This window comes from Syngnathus scovelli, chromosome 8 (genome assembly GCF_024217435.2).
Source record: "Syngnathus scovelli strain Florida chromosome 8, RoL_Ssco_1.2, whole genome shotgun sequence".
Taxonomy (NCBI): domain Eukaryota; kingdom Metazoa; phylum Chordata; class Actinopteri; order Syngnathiformes; family Syngnathidae; genus Syngnathus; species Syngnathus scovelli.
Genome location: NC_090854.1, coordinates 15,338,507 through 15,357,991, shown reverse-complemented (window position 1 = coordinate 15,357,991; position 19,485 = coordinate 15,338,507). Strand labels below are relative to the sequence as shown.

Here is a 19,485-nt window from a genome sequence, read left to right as displayed (position 1 = left end):
GGGTCGCACTATTTCACAGGCGGCTATTAAGGCCCCCCCCTTCTGTTCACCCCCGGTTGTCTATTGTGCTAAAACACAGTTCAACATTGTGCCATCACTGCTTGTCTCTTTTAGAAATAATTTGGATTTATACAACTCACTTTGTTGAGCATGTTGCAGTTTTTTTGACGTTGTAAATGTCCAAAAGTTAATAACAAGAATGCACCCTATGTCCTCATCTTTTGGTTTTAACTTAGACACAGCAAAAAGTGTTTTTAAATAAAAAAAGGGATTTAGTTTTAGAGATTTCTAATCTTGCGATCCTAGCTACTGATTTGGTTTCTGTTTCAGGATGAGGCAACATGAGGTCTAATTGAAATAGATAAACTGTCTCGTAGGAATTCATGTTTAATGTTGCCTTTATTTTAGCTTAAGCCTAACCTATAAAGCCAGAATGTAGCTGATATCGTTTAAAGTAATACAAATAATCTTTGTGTTAAAAAAATACACAAGAGAAGCTTAAAAAATAATCTCATATTAATTCGTAATACATACAGTAGCTCACTCCAAATATTCATTCACTTCCTCCCATGGACAAATTATTGATCACGATTGTTTTTTTCCTGATACCACCAGGTGGCACCGTAAACATCTCTACAACAACACACATCGTCGGCTGGTATCTGTAAAGCTGATGTTCTAGGTTGAGTAAATCTGACCAGACATTTTGAAAAAAGGAATAATGTAGTATTACAACTAAAGCCTGCCTTCCAATGAGTAAACGTAGCCGTTACTCTCTGAAGTTTAGTAAATAAATCCTCGCGGCCATGAGCAAATAAGGTTCGTATAATTTAATGCTAATGCAAAATATTTCGGCAATGAAGTCACTTATGTTTTTTTATTTTGTGACAGGCTTTATCGTGGTTTTTCACCATGTGCCTTTTAGGGGTGCACTGTGTTTTTGTATTTTGACATTCTTGTTAGTCTTTTGGAATATAGTCATTGTTGACCCCTTCATTTTCTTAAGGGCTCTCCTGAGCCTTCTCTCTCTCTCTCTCTCTCTCTCTCGCTCTCTCTCTCTCTCTCTCTCTCTCTCCGCACACACACACACACACACACACACACACACACAGATCTAGGTTCAGTAATCTCCCTTACATTACGAGCAACCCTCCAGGAGCCCCCTCTGTTCCAGCTACTTGTTTTCCTTTTCATTTTCCCCGCGGTGGGATGGAAAAAGGTTCTTATTGCTGTGTGACACTTGAACTCTCTGAAAGGTTATTATAACATAGGAGGTGGTGGCGGCGGAGATGTGAGCTGTTTGGTGGGTCTAAATATATGCCATTGGTGTCCTGTTGCTGAGAATGTTGCAGTTAATTGACAATCATGGTCGCACCTCACTCCACCTGAAGGTTAAGCACCCCAGACAGCATCATACGACTGGGGAAGGAGACCCTCCTTAAATACACTCCACTCCCTCGAGTCACCTTTGACATAGCAAATTTACTCATGACAAAATTATAACCTTATTTTCTTCTAATTTTATATTTTGACTTTATTTTTTTAAATTACATCTGAAATCTTTTGTTTGAAATGCTTTTTGTTTGTTTTTGTCAAAATATTTTTTTCTCATATTACTTTTTTTAATGCATATGTGCATGTCATAATTGTTATGAGTATATTACTGGCATTCCGATATTATATCTTTTCAATTTGCATTAGATGTTATTTTTAACAATGCATTCATGTATGTATATGAAAGCATTGGTCATTTTCATGACCTCAGACATTATCAACAATGATTTGACAGATACATTTCTATAAATTTTCCCTAAAATTTGGCAACCACAGTTTCCCATCACTGGTAAGCTATTTTTAGAACCGGCCTGCAGGCTACTTATGTGGTCCTTGGGGGCTAACTGGTGCCTGTGGGGTTGGTGACCCCCCGATCTTAAGTATCAGATTAAAAATGTCAGTGTGTCAGCCTTCTCAAATGCACTTTTTTTTTCACTCAACCAAACCCCCTTTTCAGCAGATGCACATCATTGACATTTTATTTGAATTGGACTTTATTTTAACGTTAATTTTTATTTATTTATCACTAATTGTCAACTTCTCATATTGTCATAACCCCTTTGGTTTGGTTTTCTTTATTCCAAACATTATCAACATACGTGAACAATAAATAAATAAATAAATAAATAAATAAATAAATAAATAAATAAATAAATAAATAAATACTTTTCCCAGTTATTGATTCACAACTTTTTCATACAGAAAACTACAATTTTAAAAATAGAACCAAATCACATCAAAACAGTACTTTTAAAGTTTGTATTTATATTTGGGTGCACATAACTTACCCAACGTATTACAAGTATTAAAGGGGCTGATCCTTTTTTAAAAACACTTGCTACATCTTTTGAACAAAAGCACATCATCTGCACCTTTAGCCTGGCAGCCTGTCACCGTGGCTCCTCTGCACATTTCAAGTGTGTTTCAGACTACACTCACACATCTGGAAATGACGGTAATTGTTTTGCATAGCGCTCAGTGATCTGCCACCGAGGGTGCCAGCCCCCTCTACCACTGACAACCTGCCCCCCCCCCCCCCCCCACGCCCTTTCCTCCATCGCCGTCGAGCTCTTATATTTGTTTTCTTACAAGGCGCCAATGTGTTTACAGGTGCTCAGGGGAGATTTCTAGATTCCATTCAAATGCTTCTACCCGGTTAGAGTGGGTGCTGAGATACCCGTCACCCAGCAACCACATCCAAGAGGGATCCCAGGCGATAATAACTTCAAAAACAAGAGTGACAGATGCCTGATTAGAAATGGTGGGGGGGGGTGAAGATAATGGTACACAAAGCTGTTTCAAATCCAAATCTATTCAAGCACTTCCTTGAAAGTCAAATTGTGCCTTGTTTTGTTTGAGACTGTTTAAACAGGAGTGGGCCGTATTTTTTCTTTCTTTAATCCATCAGTGGAGCTCTGCTAAATTTGATTAGGTACAGTACATGTGCTCAAGTCAACTGTGCAGGTGGCAGATGGCGGCAAGGTGCGCCCCCACCCGATGCAAATAGTCTCCTTGAAAAATCAGAAGGGCTTTATTAACTTGACATTCATCCAGTTGGAACAAGTGCAAAAAAAAAAAAAAAAAAAACATTCCCTCAAAATCCCGACATTGTTTTGAGTAAAGAGGCTGCAGATTGGACTTGTTAAGAGAGGCTTTGTTTGCCGTCGTCTTAACGACGTTTGTGGCTTTGGAGGCTATTTGCATTGCTAAGATCTGCATTTGCTTCATTTGCCTACTCCAGCTCTGGTTCTTATTTGTATCAAGAGTTTTGGAAACATATTGAGGGAAAAAAAAAGATACTATGGGAAGTTGACAAAGAATTCTTCATCAAACTTCATTAGTATTTTTTTCTTTTTACATAAATCTGCGCCTTTGTCCGCCACATTATATAACAACTTATCTAAAAGTGACCACTGGTCTCATGTTACTTTATTTTTATTACAATGCAAGTTTTCTCACGTAACACTTTGAACTTCTCAAATAATACAATCTTATTCTTGCAACATTTCAATTTCATTTCAGTAAGATTATAATATATTACTCAGAATCGTTTGACTTTATTCTTATCACGTCACAAAAAAAGTTCCAACATTCTCTTAATCTTGTTAATTCTCATTTTCACCTCTCTCTCAATTTTCTGACTTTGTCTCCTTTTCCTGTTACAACCTAGAAGTGTTTTTTTTTGTGAAACGTTAGATCTTCATTAGAGATGTAAAATTTGATATTGTAATAGAATCTATTTTTTTCGAGCACAAAGCTCAGTTGAAAAACACGAGATGATTATTAACAGCAGTCTTCAAATCATATAAAACAAGTTTCATATCAAGTACCTCCTCCTTCACCATCCTCCTCCTCCTCCTCCTCCTCACCATGCGCTGTATTTAGCCACATGCGAGAACACTAAACGCTACTGACAAGTTAGAAGCTGGAGATGAGATTTCCTGATTGGAGGAAAGGCAAGAAGAAGACGGGTCTTGGGTCGGCCCCGTCTAATATGGTCACATGGAGAAATTGATTTTCCTCTGAAATTAATTAATTTTTCATATAGCCTAAAGCTGGAGTTAAAAAAAAAAGAGAGTATTTTCCTCTTTTGGAAAAGCATTGCCTAATCATATTAATGTTTTTTTTGCCCCAAGGATGAAAAGATAATTGTACAAATGCATTTGGAAATATGTATCACTGAGTATTTATGATTAAATTATGCAAATAAGCTGCTTCCCATCCTTGGCGGGGCCCAGATTGTCTAATTAGGATTGATATAGCGAGGAGATGTTGGGGAGTCTGAATACAAGCATGTCCAAAAGAGCAGAAAATTGAAAATGACAAGGATGGAATCCTTAAAAAGTGTCTCGTTTGCTCTCACACTGCCCCCCTTCCTCTTTTCTGTCTAATTCAGCGTGGCCGTATCAGGAGTTAATTTTCCCCGGCTTCATTTCTCGTCTGAGCTGACAGGAAAAGGAATCCATCAGGGAGGCCATCTCAGATGGGATTCCACAAATTTCCTCCACTTGTTTTTTTTCTTTCACAGCCGCTATCGGGGATGAATCTTCTCCTGCATAAACACACAGATGTTGTTCCTCAAGAGTTACGCTTTCTTCAGCTTTCTACTGCAAACAAGCTGCTCAGCTTTAATAATGTCAGCTTAGTACTACAAGAATCTCACAGAACAGCCTGTGGAAGATTTTGCAATGTGAAGGAGCTACTCCTTAGCGCCATACAAATGCAGTCTATGAATGACTGAAATGTGTAAAGATTGGAGTACGCAAAATCTAGAAAGGTCTCTTAATTCTTTGTTTAGGTAAAAATAATTACGCATGTTTTTCTTCCTTGTCGAAATCTAATTTTTTTTCAATTAGATACCAATATGATTACTGAATTCTTCCGTAGTTACCGATGCCGATACCAAGTACTGATACTACTCGTACTTTTAATACAGAAATTTCCTCCCCCAAAGCAATGACATATAATTTGGAAGAAAGACAAACATATCTCAATCTAGCAGTTTTAATTTCTTTTAAATCGAAAATGTTTTACATTTAAAAAAAAAATGTGCACCTGAGTAAAATGCAGAGCATTGTGACAACAGCCAACAATTGGCTATCATTTTTTTTTAAATCATACTTTTCCTGCTTTGTCGTCTTCTTCAGTTGAAGAGCACAACGCGTGATCTTGTATTGAAAAAAAAAACAAAAAAAAGACCCGATTGTTATCTAATCTTTACCTGGCGCTAGCTGAGAAAGGCCCCCCCGAGCTAATGACACTCGAGACTAGCGGCTCATTCTTCACGCTGCTTCAAAAGCTTTCACCCTCAGTCAATACCTTGTGATGACCAACCAAAGAAAAATGACCTTAACTCCGTTTGACGGGAAGTCTGAAGCAGACAAACACTCGATGCAGTCACTGGTATGTGTGTGCCCGTGTGTGTTGTGGTGGATTAAATCTCACATTGCTGAGTTGAGTCAGCAGATGAGACATTGCTTTGATTTTCAACACGGGTATTGTACTGTTTAAGGTTTTATTGAAAAGCACAACCATGGTATTAAAACCTCTGAGGGAATAACTTTGGAATGTTGACCAACTTTGGTGCATCATGTTGGAATTGAAAATGTTCACTTTTCAGATCGTATTCATCAAATTAATGCATCAAGAGAGGATTTATATTTATGAGTCATATAGAGCCATCAAGCTGGTTGATGTTTCCAGACGTGAACATGGATCACCAGATTGTACCCATTCTGTCTTTCAGACATTCTTTCAGAATCAGGTCTTCACTATTCTTTTGTTGTTGGTGACTGGAGAATGAATATTTGCGTCCTTGATTGAACCCTGACAATCATTGGCTGCCTTTGAGAACACTTGCAATGGTTCGCCCCTTAGTGGGATAGGGGGTAAACCCTTTACTATTCCACAGCCAGGCTTAACCAAACGATAGTTGGTAAAAGACTTTGGTATTCTCAGGAATAACAATTCAAGTGGAACTCAACTTACTTTAATGAGAGGCGTGCATCAATCTTTTCAGTCGTATTTTATAGCCGTTCACGCCTGACTGTAGCATCAAAGCACATTAGGTTCACCGAGGTCTGCCCCTCGCCATCTCATTGGCCCGACAGCACCTTGGCTTGACGCAGCGCTTGTCTCCGAGGACACCGCCTGTCACTCTTTAAGAGGAAGGTAATAATAGCTGGGCACCGCAGCAAAGTGGCGTCGCGGGCGATTTTGAGGAAACGTCAGGGAGATGCTGACATTTGAGTCGGTGAGGGGGACAAACAAGAGCGGTGTGGCCAATAAAAAGAGTCCAACGGTTAATCCGGCTGGACAGAAGACGCGAGACGCGGAAAGAAGAGGAGTGACAGTGTTGGATGAAAATTCGTTGACCTGCTGTTATTGATAGCCAACTCATAACCTTTGCTGGTGTCAAAAAGCGACTACGTTTGGGGATGACTGCCAGGAGTGCAGCAAAAAGTCTCTTATTCGATTTAAAGTGGTGTCTGTTTAAAGCGACAACATGAAACGACGTTACCCAAAAATAACAGCTTCTAAACCATTTGGGTTGTACGTTAACTTTTGAAAACTGCCAAATTGTTAACTTCAATCACCTCATTCCAGTGTTCTGGTGGACCAGCCAGGACACCTGGAAACAGGTTTCTGATATTCTTCTATCAAAATACACAAACGATAAAGAATATCATCAGACTTAACATTAAGTTGTAACATTTGGATTTAGGGTCAGGAACGTATGATGACGTCCAGGTCGGATATATTTGACCTGGCCGTTCAGGCTGCTGTTGCACTGCAAAACATCAGATCATCCGATCTAAGATCACATATGAATGTGGCCCAAGTCGGATTTGAAGCAATCAGAAATGTTCGGTTCGCACTATTTGGAATTGAACTGTAGTGTGAACGTAGCCTCTGAACAGGAAGTGTTCAAACAGCAATTTGCGGATTAAAGCATTTTCTCAGCAAGCTAAAAATAATCTGTTATCTAATAACACTAACACTGCAGCTCTGCTTACCCTTGGTCTTTGACATTATAGTGATTTGGCGTTTGACTTTTGTCGCCACTTTCTAAATGGGGGATCAATCCATCCATCACTTTTCTGTACCGCTTATCCTGTGTAAGGAAAAAAAGAAAAAAAAAAGAGATTTTTGCCAATTCAAAAATAAATAATTGCTCATTTTAGCCGTCGTGTAAATATCCCACAAATTATGATCCCAAAACAGTTTCATATCACTTCAATCTCTCATTACCTTGAAAAATAATTAGGAGGATGATTGATCTAATGATTTCGGATTGGTTGATTTATTCAATCAGTGTTGAAAAAATTAGTATGCACATTTGCATGCGTCAAACACTCACTGTTGGGGTCCAATTCAATCAGCTGATAATTAGCTATTTCAAAAAGGTTTTTTTTTGGTATTTGTAGCAAGGCTTGGCCATTTTTGCTGTACATGAGCTTGTAATAGGGATAATTGTATGCTTCTGATTTTGTGGGAACAATTTGTTTGATGGTCCATTTCTATTCCCAGTAGTCCCAGCAAGGTCTGTAAAAGGCTTGGATGTATTTGGTGTGGACATTTTTTCTCCCCCCATCTGTAATTTGTAATGGGCATGTCTTCTAATACTTTTGACAACCTTCTATCATGTGCATCTCATCTCCAAAACATCAAGTTGCGTCCACACGGCTGCTTTCAAGCTTCTAGCGGCAGAAAAGTAACTTTTTGTGGTCATTCCATCGCGGTGAGGCAAATAATATGACTCCTCTATGGAAATAAACACGGCTCATGGTAATAACGTGGCCCTGGGCTGGGGCGACGCGTCCACATACATTAACCCTGGCGCGGCTCACACATTTGCAGCGCGTGAGCGGGCGAGGTAGTGTGAAAGTGAGAGAGAGCGAGAGAGAGAAAGAGAGAAGTTCACATGTGAATGGTCTTGTGTGAAAAGCAGGATGAATTGAGTCAAGCTGACATAGCATGCCAATACGCTTTGTCTCTTTCCCAATGCTGTATTCATTTGTGGTGCTCACACATTTATTGCATGATTGACAATTATGAGAGGCTGACCTACTTCTTTGTGTAGCTTTTTCATTACTTGCCTTTGCTTTATTGTGTGCATTGTATAGCGTGCGTATGTGTGTGCGAGACGTTCAGTCTGAGGGTCATGCTCCGTTTGGACCCTGTATTGAAATTCATTTTCTATTGTAACGTTGAAAAAAAATTGTGATGGAGTTGTTTCATTACACAAGCCAAAATTTGGCTGGTTGCAGGGATGACCATGATGATTGATATTTCGATTAATTCAGTATTACCCAACGGTTATTGAGCCAAGGCACATATTCGACAAATTGTAACTTTGCATCACTGGCACACGGACTAATGGACTAAGTAGTCGTAGTAAATCATTTTCCACTTTTGGGGATAAATTGATTAATGAAATTCTGTCGATGGTTTTAAAATGATTGTCAACTGCGTGAAGCAATTGAGGCAAAAAAAATACACTACTTTGCAGTGGAGGCACTGTTGATTTGCTTTTAACTAGTTTGCTGTCTAAAAATATAAATGCATAAATAAAAAATTAAAATACAACGTCAGCTATGAGAAGTTGACCTACAGCAACACAGCTGCTATCTGAAGTGAATACAAACCACTGAGAACTGATTATCAACTTTTTTTTTGCAGTTAATAAAACTAATTTGGTCAAATTCCCATTCCTTTTAGATCCCATGTGGCTTTTGTTTGATGTTCCTCCTCTTGGTTATTTGAACTTAATTCATTACAGAATCATTGTGTTTGTTTCATCACCCAAATCACAAATACAGATTTTTTTCACAATGGTGGCTTGTCAGTGAAAGACTTAATTTAAATCTGCCATTGCCTCATTCCTTTATCCCTTTATGGCTCATTCTACCTGTGTATCGTGCCCAGTCGAGCTTGGATCACTTACGAGTGTCGAGGAGAGCAAGATACCTCCTGGGAATGCCGCTTGACTGGGCCCGGCAAATGATACAAGGCGGGCTTTAGCCGGGAGTTAATATCCTGCAAAATTGTCCCACGCAGTCTTGGTGGCAGAACGCCGATGATTAAATGACACAAGCATATCAAAAACATTTTTCGCAGGCTAGTGGGTCTTAAGTGTCTCCCAAGGTTACTGTCAGAAAAATATAGTTGAAGTTGTGCTGGTTATAATTGGAAAAAAATCAGTGTGGTACTAGTATCTGTAGCACATCATGTCATACAATGCATTATCAATCAATATTGTCTGATGTTACATTTGGGGAAAGTTTTGACAGCTTTGACTTTATGATAAGATTTTGAGAGACTTGATTATATATTTCCTCTTTTATTGTTTTCCCTTCACCAGTTACACAACAGAGTCATTTCATGTACATGTGTGAAAACATATCAGTATTGATTTGTATACTCTTGTTTGTCCTATATGAGACAAGTCTGTTACAACTGGATCAAGTATTTATATTGTCAGTAATCAGTCACGCTTATGGCAATTTTGAATTTCCCCCAATACATTTTTAAAAAAGTCTATGCAAAAGAGATTTTTATTATTTTGAAATTCTGACCATTAAATTACTGTATTATAAGACGATTGGTGTCATTGGACAAATAACACAATATTCTTACTTCTACTTAACCTCAAACCAACAATCCCTCTTAGGTATGCCTGCTCGTTGACCTTGCTTTGAAGCTAGTTTTAATGAAGATGGAGGTGATCAATTACTTTTCCAAGAGCATGCCACGCTTTGTTTTAAAGCACATGAAAGACGGTGTAATAAAAGCCAAAAGGTCCTTCTGTAGTTATCAAATGGCCTTTTTTTTCTCTCTCTCCCCCTGCTGACCTTTCAAGAAGCCACGCTAGGAAGTGGAGACAATACAAAGAAATACAGATCACATTTCGGACATCAAACCCTCCTTTGTGCCGTTTATTTGCTCTGGGAAGGAAAAAAAATGACCCGTTATTTGAACACAGGAACAATAAAAAGAATGAACTGCTCACATCAAACAAAGTTTATGTTACGCAGTGGCGGATACAGTCCGTTTTTTATTATTTCTTCGCTTATCTGATGCTCACAGCAGAGGTGGAGTCGGTGCGAATGTGCTTGTGTTCATCCACCGCTAAGCTCTCCGGCGTGTTTGAGCGTCTGTAAATATTCACTATTTGTGTTGACATCGACAGCTGTGCCATTTCCTGTTCCTGTTGTTGCAGGCCACATACAGAAGGTTGTTTAACAAGACAGAAGTAGTGGCAGGATCAAGACAAGCTGTGGAAAGTGGCAGAATTGCAATTTCTTCACATTTTACTCATACAAAATAAGTAAATTAGTCACGCAAATAAATTAGTTGTGGTAAATTAAGTGTAAACATCTGTGGTTAACAAATTAAGACTTCAATCTAAACTATCAGAGATATTAAATTTGATACATTTGCAATAAGCAGTCCATCATGCTTAAAGATTGAAAGAAGGCTAATTAGTTTGTTAGCGCATGTTATTGTTATTTAGATAATGTTAGAGACATTTTTGACTAATTTACAGGCAAAATTGGAGAAAACATATCGATAACCGGCTCCATTTTAGTGGCCAGTGCGACTTGTGCTTGATTAACATTGGGTATTTTCTCAGGTCTGTGAAGCGTGGCATATTTTTTAAAAAAGGGGCATTTGCGCTGCTGTGGGTGTGAACACAGTCTACTTGATTCACAGCCAATGGAAGCGGCTCCTTTAATTTCCTTCAAGGTGGTGCACGCGAGAAGTGCCCTAATCGTCCTTGACATGGCAGAAGAAGTACAAGACTTGTTTCTGACGCCTGCCATATGGACTGAACGCAAACCGATCTATAGTGTTCTGGTTACCTTGTGAGTGAGTCTGGTTGTACGAGTTATGTCCACTCCAACAACAGCTCACTGAGTGTTTTCAATTTTTATTTGTGTTTTTAAATATTGGTCCCATTCAATATCACCAGCTCAAAGTGCAGCTGCTGTTGTTCTTCTTGCCTCGGACGTGACGCATTATAATACTTTACTGGCTGTTTTTTTATTACTTCACTCTGGTGGAGAAATATCGGTTATTGCTTGAAAACAACTTGTTGTAATGAATAGCAAACAATCTGTGTGCATAAGTAAGACTTCTCGACACTTAGTTGAAGATTAAATTCTAAAAATGCATTCTTACACAAGGCCTTCAATGCAATGCCATCCATGGACTGGCTGACTGCAGTGGGAACGTAATCATGCTCTTGGATGCGGAATGTTATCAGGATGCATGATGGCACCCTGCATTCCTGCCATTCTTCTCCACATTCCACAGGAGAACGTTGGAGTGTCATTGCCTGCGGAACCTTCGAGAAGCTCAGTTGGAGTCCCTGCTGGGGCCCGGCCTGTTGACAGTTCCCTGGCACTGTTGGCTCAGCAGGAAGACATCAGTCGCAGGAACAGCGATGGCTGTGGATGACAGCCGTCTGGTCAGCGGGGAAGGACACAGTCGGAAGAGATTAGGCTTCACCCGCAGGTCACAATGTTCCAAGGGTGGTCCGCGGGTCAGTCGTGTTAGGATTTGTTGAACGGAACAGGTCCGGTGGATTAAGGTTATTAAACATAAGAGACTCATGGTATGATTATTGATAGAATATATATATATTTTGTGCAATAGCTGCATTAAAATATCATAGTTTGTCTGAATGCATTTGAACAATCATACGAGTACTTTTCAGTTTTCGTTGATTACGGTGGCACCATTAGGACAAAAATCGGTTTTGACTGAAGTCGACCACATTTCCCATGTCGTGAAATCCTGAGCTCTCGCTTACCTGCAGTTGGACTGAGTTTCATTTCTGTTTCCATGCTTTCTGTTTTTAATACATCTATTTATAAATATATCTTTAGTAGAGGAAAAAAATACATTCAGACGAAATGTGACGTGAAGATTGAATATAAAATCTCATCTCTCCCTCTTGCCGCCACGTATGGCATAAATGTTAGCCGTTTTCCTCAGAGAGAACAGCTTTGGAATGATCGCCTCCAGCATTTCATTTGATATTTTAAAATATATTTCTAAATTATTTTGTCAGGCTCCTCTTCTTAAGTGTACCCCCACTTTAGCCCTGGGAGAATAAAAATCTTGGAGCCCTTCCTGTCTTCATCCTAAACAAAGGACAGTGTAAAAAAACACAACAATGAAGTATTTGATGAAGTAGTTATCTGTACTGTACTGTAGATAACGACACAATTTATTGTAATATAATTGTGGCTCACTACTACTATTAAAGGAGCTGCGAATTCTCGAATACCTGACAGTGCGTTCTCCTAACTACCATGTTGGGGCAACATCAAGGGAGGTCGTCCATCTCCTGACGAGAGCACAGTTAATTGAAAACAATATTACTCGTTAAAAGCAATCTTCTTCATAACACCAGGGCAGCCGTTTCATTGTTATATTATTTTTTACAGCAGCGGGCCTCTCGCTCCATCTCTCTCGTCTGTTCTCCTGCGTTGCGCTGCCCGAGGTTTGCTCTGACAGATCCGACTAGCGCTGAACAAATCCTCACATTTATACCCCCGCCGGTATTAAACGCTCATGTAGCGCATTTGTAAGGTCGTCGGAGACCCGACGCGCTCTCATAAGTCTCCTTTAGCTGCGCTGATGGCTGGTGTCAGGCATGTCTGCTGACTGAAAGGCAACACGGGCAGATAGCGTTTGATCGGTGATGGAGATGGCTCTGCATTGGAGTAGAGCCTTGGTGATTAATAACATTGGAAAAAAAAAAAGGATGTCATCTCTTGGACGCCCTAATAAAAGCTCTTGAATGTATCTGGGAGAGGCGATATGTTGACAGTGGATGATGCAAATGAGGCTAAATGTGGGGGGGGGACCTCAAATGAATCACCTCTCGGTCTCCGTGGCGTTTGTGTAAGCAGGCCGGCCGTTTATGCCGCTCAAAGCTAGCCGTGACACTCTATCGCCTTTTGTCTCAAAGTACTAACTGTATTTAATTTCACATCTTATCGTGCCAGGCTTTGTCTGCCGCCGAGTGTCTGCGCAGCAGAGGCGACCCCCGGAGATAAACTCTGTCAAGCTCTGGGGTGATTTATTAAATTCTGATTTCTGTGAAGGACTTTAATGTCGCGGGGGGAAGGGGGAATGAATGGCGAAAAAGAGGAGGAGGAGGTGTGCGGGAGAAAATATGTCGCAGGTGTCTCTGCCAGCTCTGGGTTACAGCTCTCTCTCTATTAGTAGTGTTGTTGGCGAAAGAATGACTGGATCAGGAATCTAGCTCCTTTTTCGCTGCCTATAAAAGCTTTTCTGTGTGTAATGGATCAAGGCAGAATGGGTGGATTAAAATCGACCTGTAAATTTCTTGATTTTTCAGGTAGTACCAGACCACATCATGACATAAGCAAGGGGGTCTCAAAGGTACTGACACTGAATCGGGGAAGAAGTGAACTTTTGAGCTCGTATCATTGGGAGAATTGGGAGTTGAATCCGAACTACAAATTTCCCAGCCTGGGTTTATTGCTGAAGTCTGCAGTACTATAAGTAGAACTATATCCGTCTGAAGGGGTTGACCCAGAAAGGCGGAGTAAAACTTGACCTACAAATTTCCCATATTTTGTGGTCATATCAGAAGTGTAAGAGACAGTTTGATCATGGCATGGAATGAGGGTTTGTTGAAGTCAGTCTGCATTTCTCAAGGCTCCCAAGGTGGTATCACAGTTCGGATGACGGGATTGTGAAAGGTAAAAACTGAATGGGAGGTTCGAGGCGACGGGCAAATTCATTGCTTTCTGAGGTAGTATCAGCGACAGGACAAGGGGGTCAAGTTGACTTGTGAATTTCCAGCCTTCCAAGGTACTTTCGGAGGGACATAAAAGGTGAAATGGCAGTTGTGTAAAAGGTACCAATATTGATTTGAGGGTGTTGAAGTCGACCGGTGAATATCCTGGAGTCTGACAATCGTGTAATGTACGAGAGCTATGTGAATGACACTTAAAGGTGGCGATTGAACCTACAAAATTTCCCTGAAGAAATATAGTGATGAAGTTTAGCCTTGGATTCATATCTTCTACCTCGTTGTGTTGAACACAATTGTCTGACAAGTGGTATCACACAAGAAGACACTAAAATGGCGAATAAATCCAACTGTAAGAAGTCAGAAATGCCAATGTTGCGGAAACTATGCGAATTGAAAGAGGTTTTATGTTGAACTTCCCGTCTTTGTTGTGGCACTGACCTTGAACACCCCCCCATCAATTCCACTCCACCCTTGCTCTCGCCTGGGACAGCAGTATCAGGTCTCTCCATTTTGGACTGCAGACAGCCACTTGAGTGCGGCTCACTTTCACAGGGGTCTCGACACAGCTAAGGTTTATATTTTAATGCTAATCTTCCTTGTGACACCTGGATGGAGTACTAACCAAATCGATTAGGTAAATCCTTTGACCCTCTTGGCCTTGCGTGCTATTTGAATAAAGCCCGATGTTTGAGCGGGACATGATTCTGTAAGATCAGCAGATTTTACGGTGGGCTAATATATTGTAGTTTTGCATTGTGTGAAAGACAAGGAGTTCTTGTTGAGATGCTTCTTTGCCATTTTTTTTTCCTTTTCAGACGAGCCACCCATCTTAGTGTTTCTTGGGAAAGGCGTCGCGGGGGGTAAATGACCCCAAGTAATAAGCTGAAGTAGCTACTGCCGCAAATACTGTTAGCCCTAATAATCCTCAATGACGTGTTGTGATTTTCGCTGGGGAACCTGCAAATCTAAGTAGGACGTTGCCATGGGTGATGTGAAGTTCTGCAGAGCTGGGACAGGAATTTACTTGAAATCACGCAGGTTCTTAGTAAATACTAAAATCTAGACAAAACTTAAAGTTAAATATATATCATTTCTGTTTGACCTAGCGTGCAAACCTTGGTTAAAGCGGCCAGCTCCTCTGATACATTCGCATTAGTCCTCTCCATTGTTCTCAGAGATTCAGCATCTTTTGTCTTTGCCACAGATTTGTCTTTTGATCTGTGTTAGTGATTTATCTGTACGGGATCGTTTTTTTTCCCCGCCCTCAGGAAATTCAGAATGAGGCTGGCCTAACCTTGCCAGGGTAAAACAAAAAGCCCTAGAGATGATCTCATTTATTTTGATGCTGCGGGGTGTGGGGACTAAGTATACTCATCTTACCTCTAACATCATTTCCATTTGGAAGAGGCATGTTATCTAACCTGAAAGTTACACAAAGCCAGCGAGTCCATTAAACAGGACACTTGACTGTAACAGTTTTCCTTCTCTGGAAAAACATCATAGTTTGGGATGTGGGGGGGCTTGGTTCCGAGAAGGGTGCCTACAGAGTTTGACAACCCTGAGGGGATTGGATGTGTTTACCTTGTGCAATGTTTTTCCACCCTTGTGTGCAGCTGTTGAAGCCTCCTCCCTCCCTCTCGCCAGCTGCCGGAGACACAAAGTTAAGAGAGTAGAAGCATAAGGGGATGGATTGCAGTAAGGGGGTGGGGGGGACCACTCAACACCTGCCACCCAGAAAAGGTGCGCAAGATGATAAAAAGGGCGACGGGGCACAAAAGGTAGAGAATTTGTTAAATGTGGTTGTTGAGATTGTGGATGAAAGCAAAACAGGTGCTAGTGGTTCCAGGGCAACCATGCAGGTAGGCTACAGTATCACGGTAAAATGCTTTTGATATTCACTCAGCATGGCTAATCTTAAGTGCGCATCTCAGCACTGATTATAAATAGATCTGGCCATGTTTGTTTCCGGAAAAGGCTGTTTTCCTTCTTTCTTTGTGGCTCCAGATGTGTCTACGCTTTGATCGACATTGTTTTGAGGTCGAGGTCCGCCACGTCTGGGATGACTGAAAAAGAGAGGAAACGTTTTCCCCAGCAGCGCTAATTATTTTTCCATCACCACTGTGACAACACACTCATGTCCTACTACGAGTTCCAAACAAACACAATACTCGCTGTTGTTTTATATTGTGCAAAAAGTCGGTATTGTGCAACCATTAGCTGTTGTTTGCTTTGCCTTTATTTCAAAGACCACAGTTGCTGGAAGGTTCATGATGTTCTAGGAAAGAATTTTAAAACAACTTACTTACATTTAATGTCTCTTCTATCCTAGTAAAATTTAAATGTCTGATATGGAGGTGGAGCAGAAACACTCACCCCTTCTTCTGTGTCCCACCAGATATTTTTTGTATTTGATGCTTGCCCCCCAAAATATAACCCATTAAATAAAAGGGAATATGCAATCTTTGTCATCAACCAATTTCTCTGAGACATACCCCCTCCCTAGTTTCCTTCTTGTTCCGCTTGGGACCGAATTGTCAATTGCTTGACATTATCTAAACAAGAAATTTTTAAAACTAATTAAAGGAATGTCTGTAGTATCTTGATAAGGCTGAGGTTATGTTTTTTTTTCTCTTCTTCTTCTTCCTCTCTAACTTTATCCTGCCTGCAGACTTGCCACAGGCTCGTCTGAGCGCAGGAAGTTATGAAACCGCCGCCACCGCCGTCGTCATATCATTTGCACAAGTTTGAAGCGCTCTCTCCCGCGGCTCTGTTGACCGGAGTCCATAAAACAGCTTTATTAAAAATGACACCATTCTGCTCCGTATTTGCTCGGCGTCGGCTCATCTCGGTGAGGTCACATGTCGCAGGGGGAAGTGTGGCCAACAATAGGCCGAGTTTATGACAGATAGCAGCTGTCTGGGCGCTGGCCGTGTTGTGATAACATATTGTGCGCAGCGCAGCCTGCATCTCCAAATCTGCTGCCTGATAATCTGCCTTACTGTTCAACAGTAAACGGCCTCGGCCCACAATTCAAAGGCAAGTCAGCGCTGTTCCAATTTCCTGTGACCAAACCGTGCTCGATAGTAAATCATGTACATGTACTATTGATGCAACGGCTGCTTGCTGTTGCATAAGTTGAGTTGGCGAGTGAGGAAATCACCACGTTTCTCAATGAGCACACTCTTTATTACTTGTTTAAACCTTCGAGAGTACCTGGTATTTCAATTTATCAGTATTAAGTTGGATTTTTGTCTTAAACTGCCTATTTTGAATTGACATTTACTTAGAAGGGTTGGGGTGAACATATAGGTTTTATTCATGGCATAACAATTCTTAAAGCAATAGCGGTAAAATTGTGTGCGCTACTTGGCTGCAACCAGGAGAGGTGCTGTTGATTCGCTAACTTAGTTTTCGGTCGAAAGATCTTGATGTCAGCTATGTCCTATAGTCTAGTGAGAAAGTTTGACTTCTTATCATAAAAAAAAAGATTTACCTCTTGTAACTTGATTTCTTTTTGTCACATTTAGCACTGTATTTTTTTTAGTTTTCTTCTGAAGATTTTTACTTTTAGACTCACTGAACAGGAACAACTATGACTTTTTTCTCGTGATGTCATCAAATGATGAATTTTTCTTGAAAAAATACAGCTGGACAATTTTTTCTCAAACATTTTCTCAATTTTAGATTTTCCTTATCATTACATCTCCTTGATTTTTTTTATTTCCTCGCATCAATTTAGTTTATTCTTATATTGTTTTCTTCCTATGATATGATGAATTAATTAATTCTCATGATTTTATAACTTTGTCGATGACACTGGCTTGTAAACAGTGAAGCCCAGAAATACATTATCTACACTTATTATTACTGGCTATGGATTTCAGGCTGTTTGATTAAGTGGTCAGCGGTATTCGTAGCACTTCCAAACCCCTGATGGATGTACATTACAAAGCAGGGGAAGGCTTTGAGAATTTTTTTTCATGTTTAATTCTTTTTTTCCCACTGCCCCACGGGCAACTGGAAGGCATCAAGGACACCTGGGTGCGACTTTATTAAAGTATGAAATGAGAGGTCAGCGACGCCGCCGTCCCACACATGACATCCCGCTGCTGGCCTCTTTCTTCCCTCGCACCCCCTCCTGCCTAGAGGGGGGGATCTGATGGCTCCTGTATAAAAGTCCGTTTCATGAATACCCCTGAGGGAGCCCTCAACTGCTCTCTGTGCCACGATAGCAATTTAATTCCCGATTTTTATTATTTATTTATTTTTTCAAGATTGATGCTGTGTCTACCAAGTCTTTTAATTAACACCACGCCATGTGTGTGCATATTGCCGTGTTTATCAAGAAATTCACGACCAGGGGTTTGTTTTAAGATGGCTCGGTTTGTATTTTTTTATTTTGTGGCGGAAACGTGATTTTTAATTAGACATGCTTGTTACACCAAGGACATCGTAAATGTGTGTTTATTCTTCTTTATTAATGCTGCAATTTTTTAAACAGCCAAACAATGTGGCCAATAGGCTCAGGAAACGTCGTACAAAAGCACAGCGGGCTATATTCTTTGGACTTCACTGTAAATCCACAGAGTGACAATGGCTTGGCGCAACAACTGTTTGTATTGGCTGGCTATTGAAGCCTAATAGCTGCACAGGATCATTGTCAGCCTCTTATCGTGGCCACCACAGCGCTTTCTGACACCTCAGCGCTGTATATCTGTGTCTGTCTCCCTGCTCTATATTTATACGTGCTTGTGTACTGCTCCATGTAGATTTCTGCGTCATCAAAGTCATTGCGGTGTAGAAATGCAGCGCAGTGAGTGATCTTGACCTCTCTGCAGCAAAAGCTCTTTTATTTTCCGGGGAATGCTTTGCAGACCCACCTGCAATAGGTGAAAAGCTGCAATGTAGAGACAGAAAAAATAAATAAATCACTGCCCACCTAGGTTGTATTTCAAGCCTATTCTACCTGACATTGGGGGAAAGTCAGACCACAGACTGCCAGTTGCAGGGCACATATAGAGATGAGCAACCAGTCACACCCACATCATCGATCCCAAGCTTTTTGGCAAGTTTCTTCTTAAATGTTTTTTTTTTTCAATCTTTGTCTTGTTTTGCAAAGTCATGAGCAACGAATCTGTTATGGTTTTATCATATAACGGTATTTGAAGTCGTTCGTCCCTCCCCTGTCAAGACTGTAAATGAATATCCCTTGTATGAAAGCCACCCCTGGCTCAGTTAACCACACCCCCCATAAATTTTCCATAGAATGTCCACTTTAATATGCAATCGTTCTATAGCGTCATGTACTCTTTAGAGACAAAATTTTCTTTTTCTGTAGTCATATTGCACTTGTTTAAAAATAGGGGTTTTCCCTAGGGCTCACATAAAGAACATATCCTATATGAGACTGAAAAAGTCTCAAAAGCCTTTTTTTTAAATTTGGAAACAATTCTGACTGAAGCTGTCGTCACATCATATCTTGTGTCGTGTCCATCAAGAGTTCTATCTGATAGAAAACACTTTCCTGAAGAACACAACGCCCCTACAACAGCCCTCATTAATTTTCAGCCCCAAAGTGGACTCACTTGAGGGATGGGATAGAACAGAGAACAGGGCGGACATTCCTCAAA

The 19,485-nt window shown here is 40.5% G+C and overlaps 1 protein-coding gene across 5 annotated transcripts in view; it reads left to right on the top strand.

The window, feature by feature from the left end:
- Positions 1–19,485, top strand: part of dachd (dachshund d) — a 105,499-nt gene that overhangs the window by 3,356 nt on the left and 82,658 nt on the right. For 3 of the 5 annotated variants that reach the window (XM_049728387.2, XM_049728386.2, XM_049728385.2), the window contains exon 2: positions 11,374–11,574. The exons of the other annotated variants lie outside the window; for them this stretch is intronic. In XM_049728387.2, the coding sequence (XP_049584344.1) occupies positions 11,374–11,574 (201 nt within the window). The remainder of the gene's footprint in view (positions 1–11,373; positions 11,575–19,485) is intronic. 5 annotated transcript variants of the gene reach the window in all.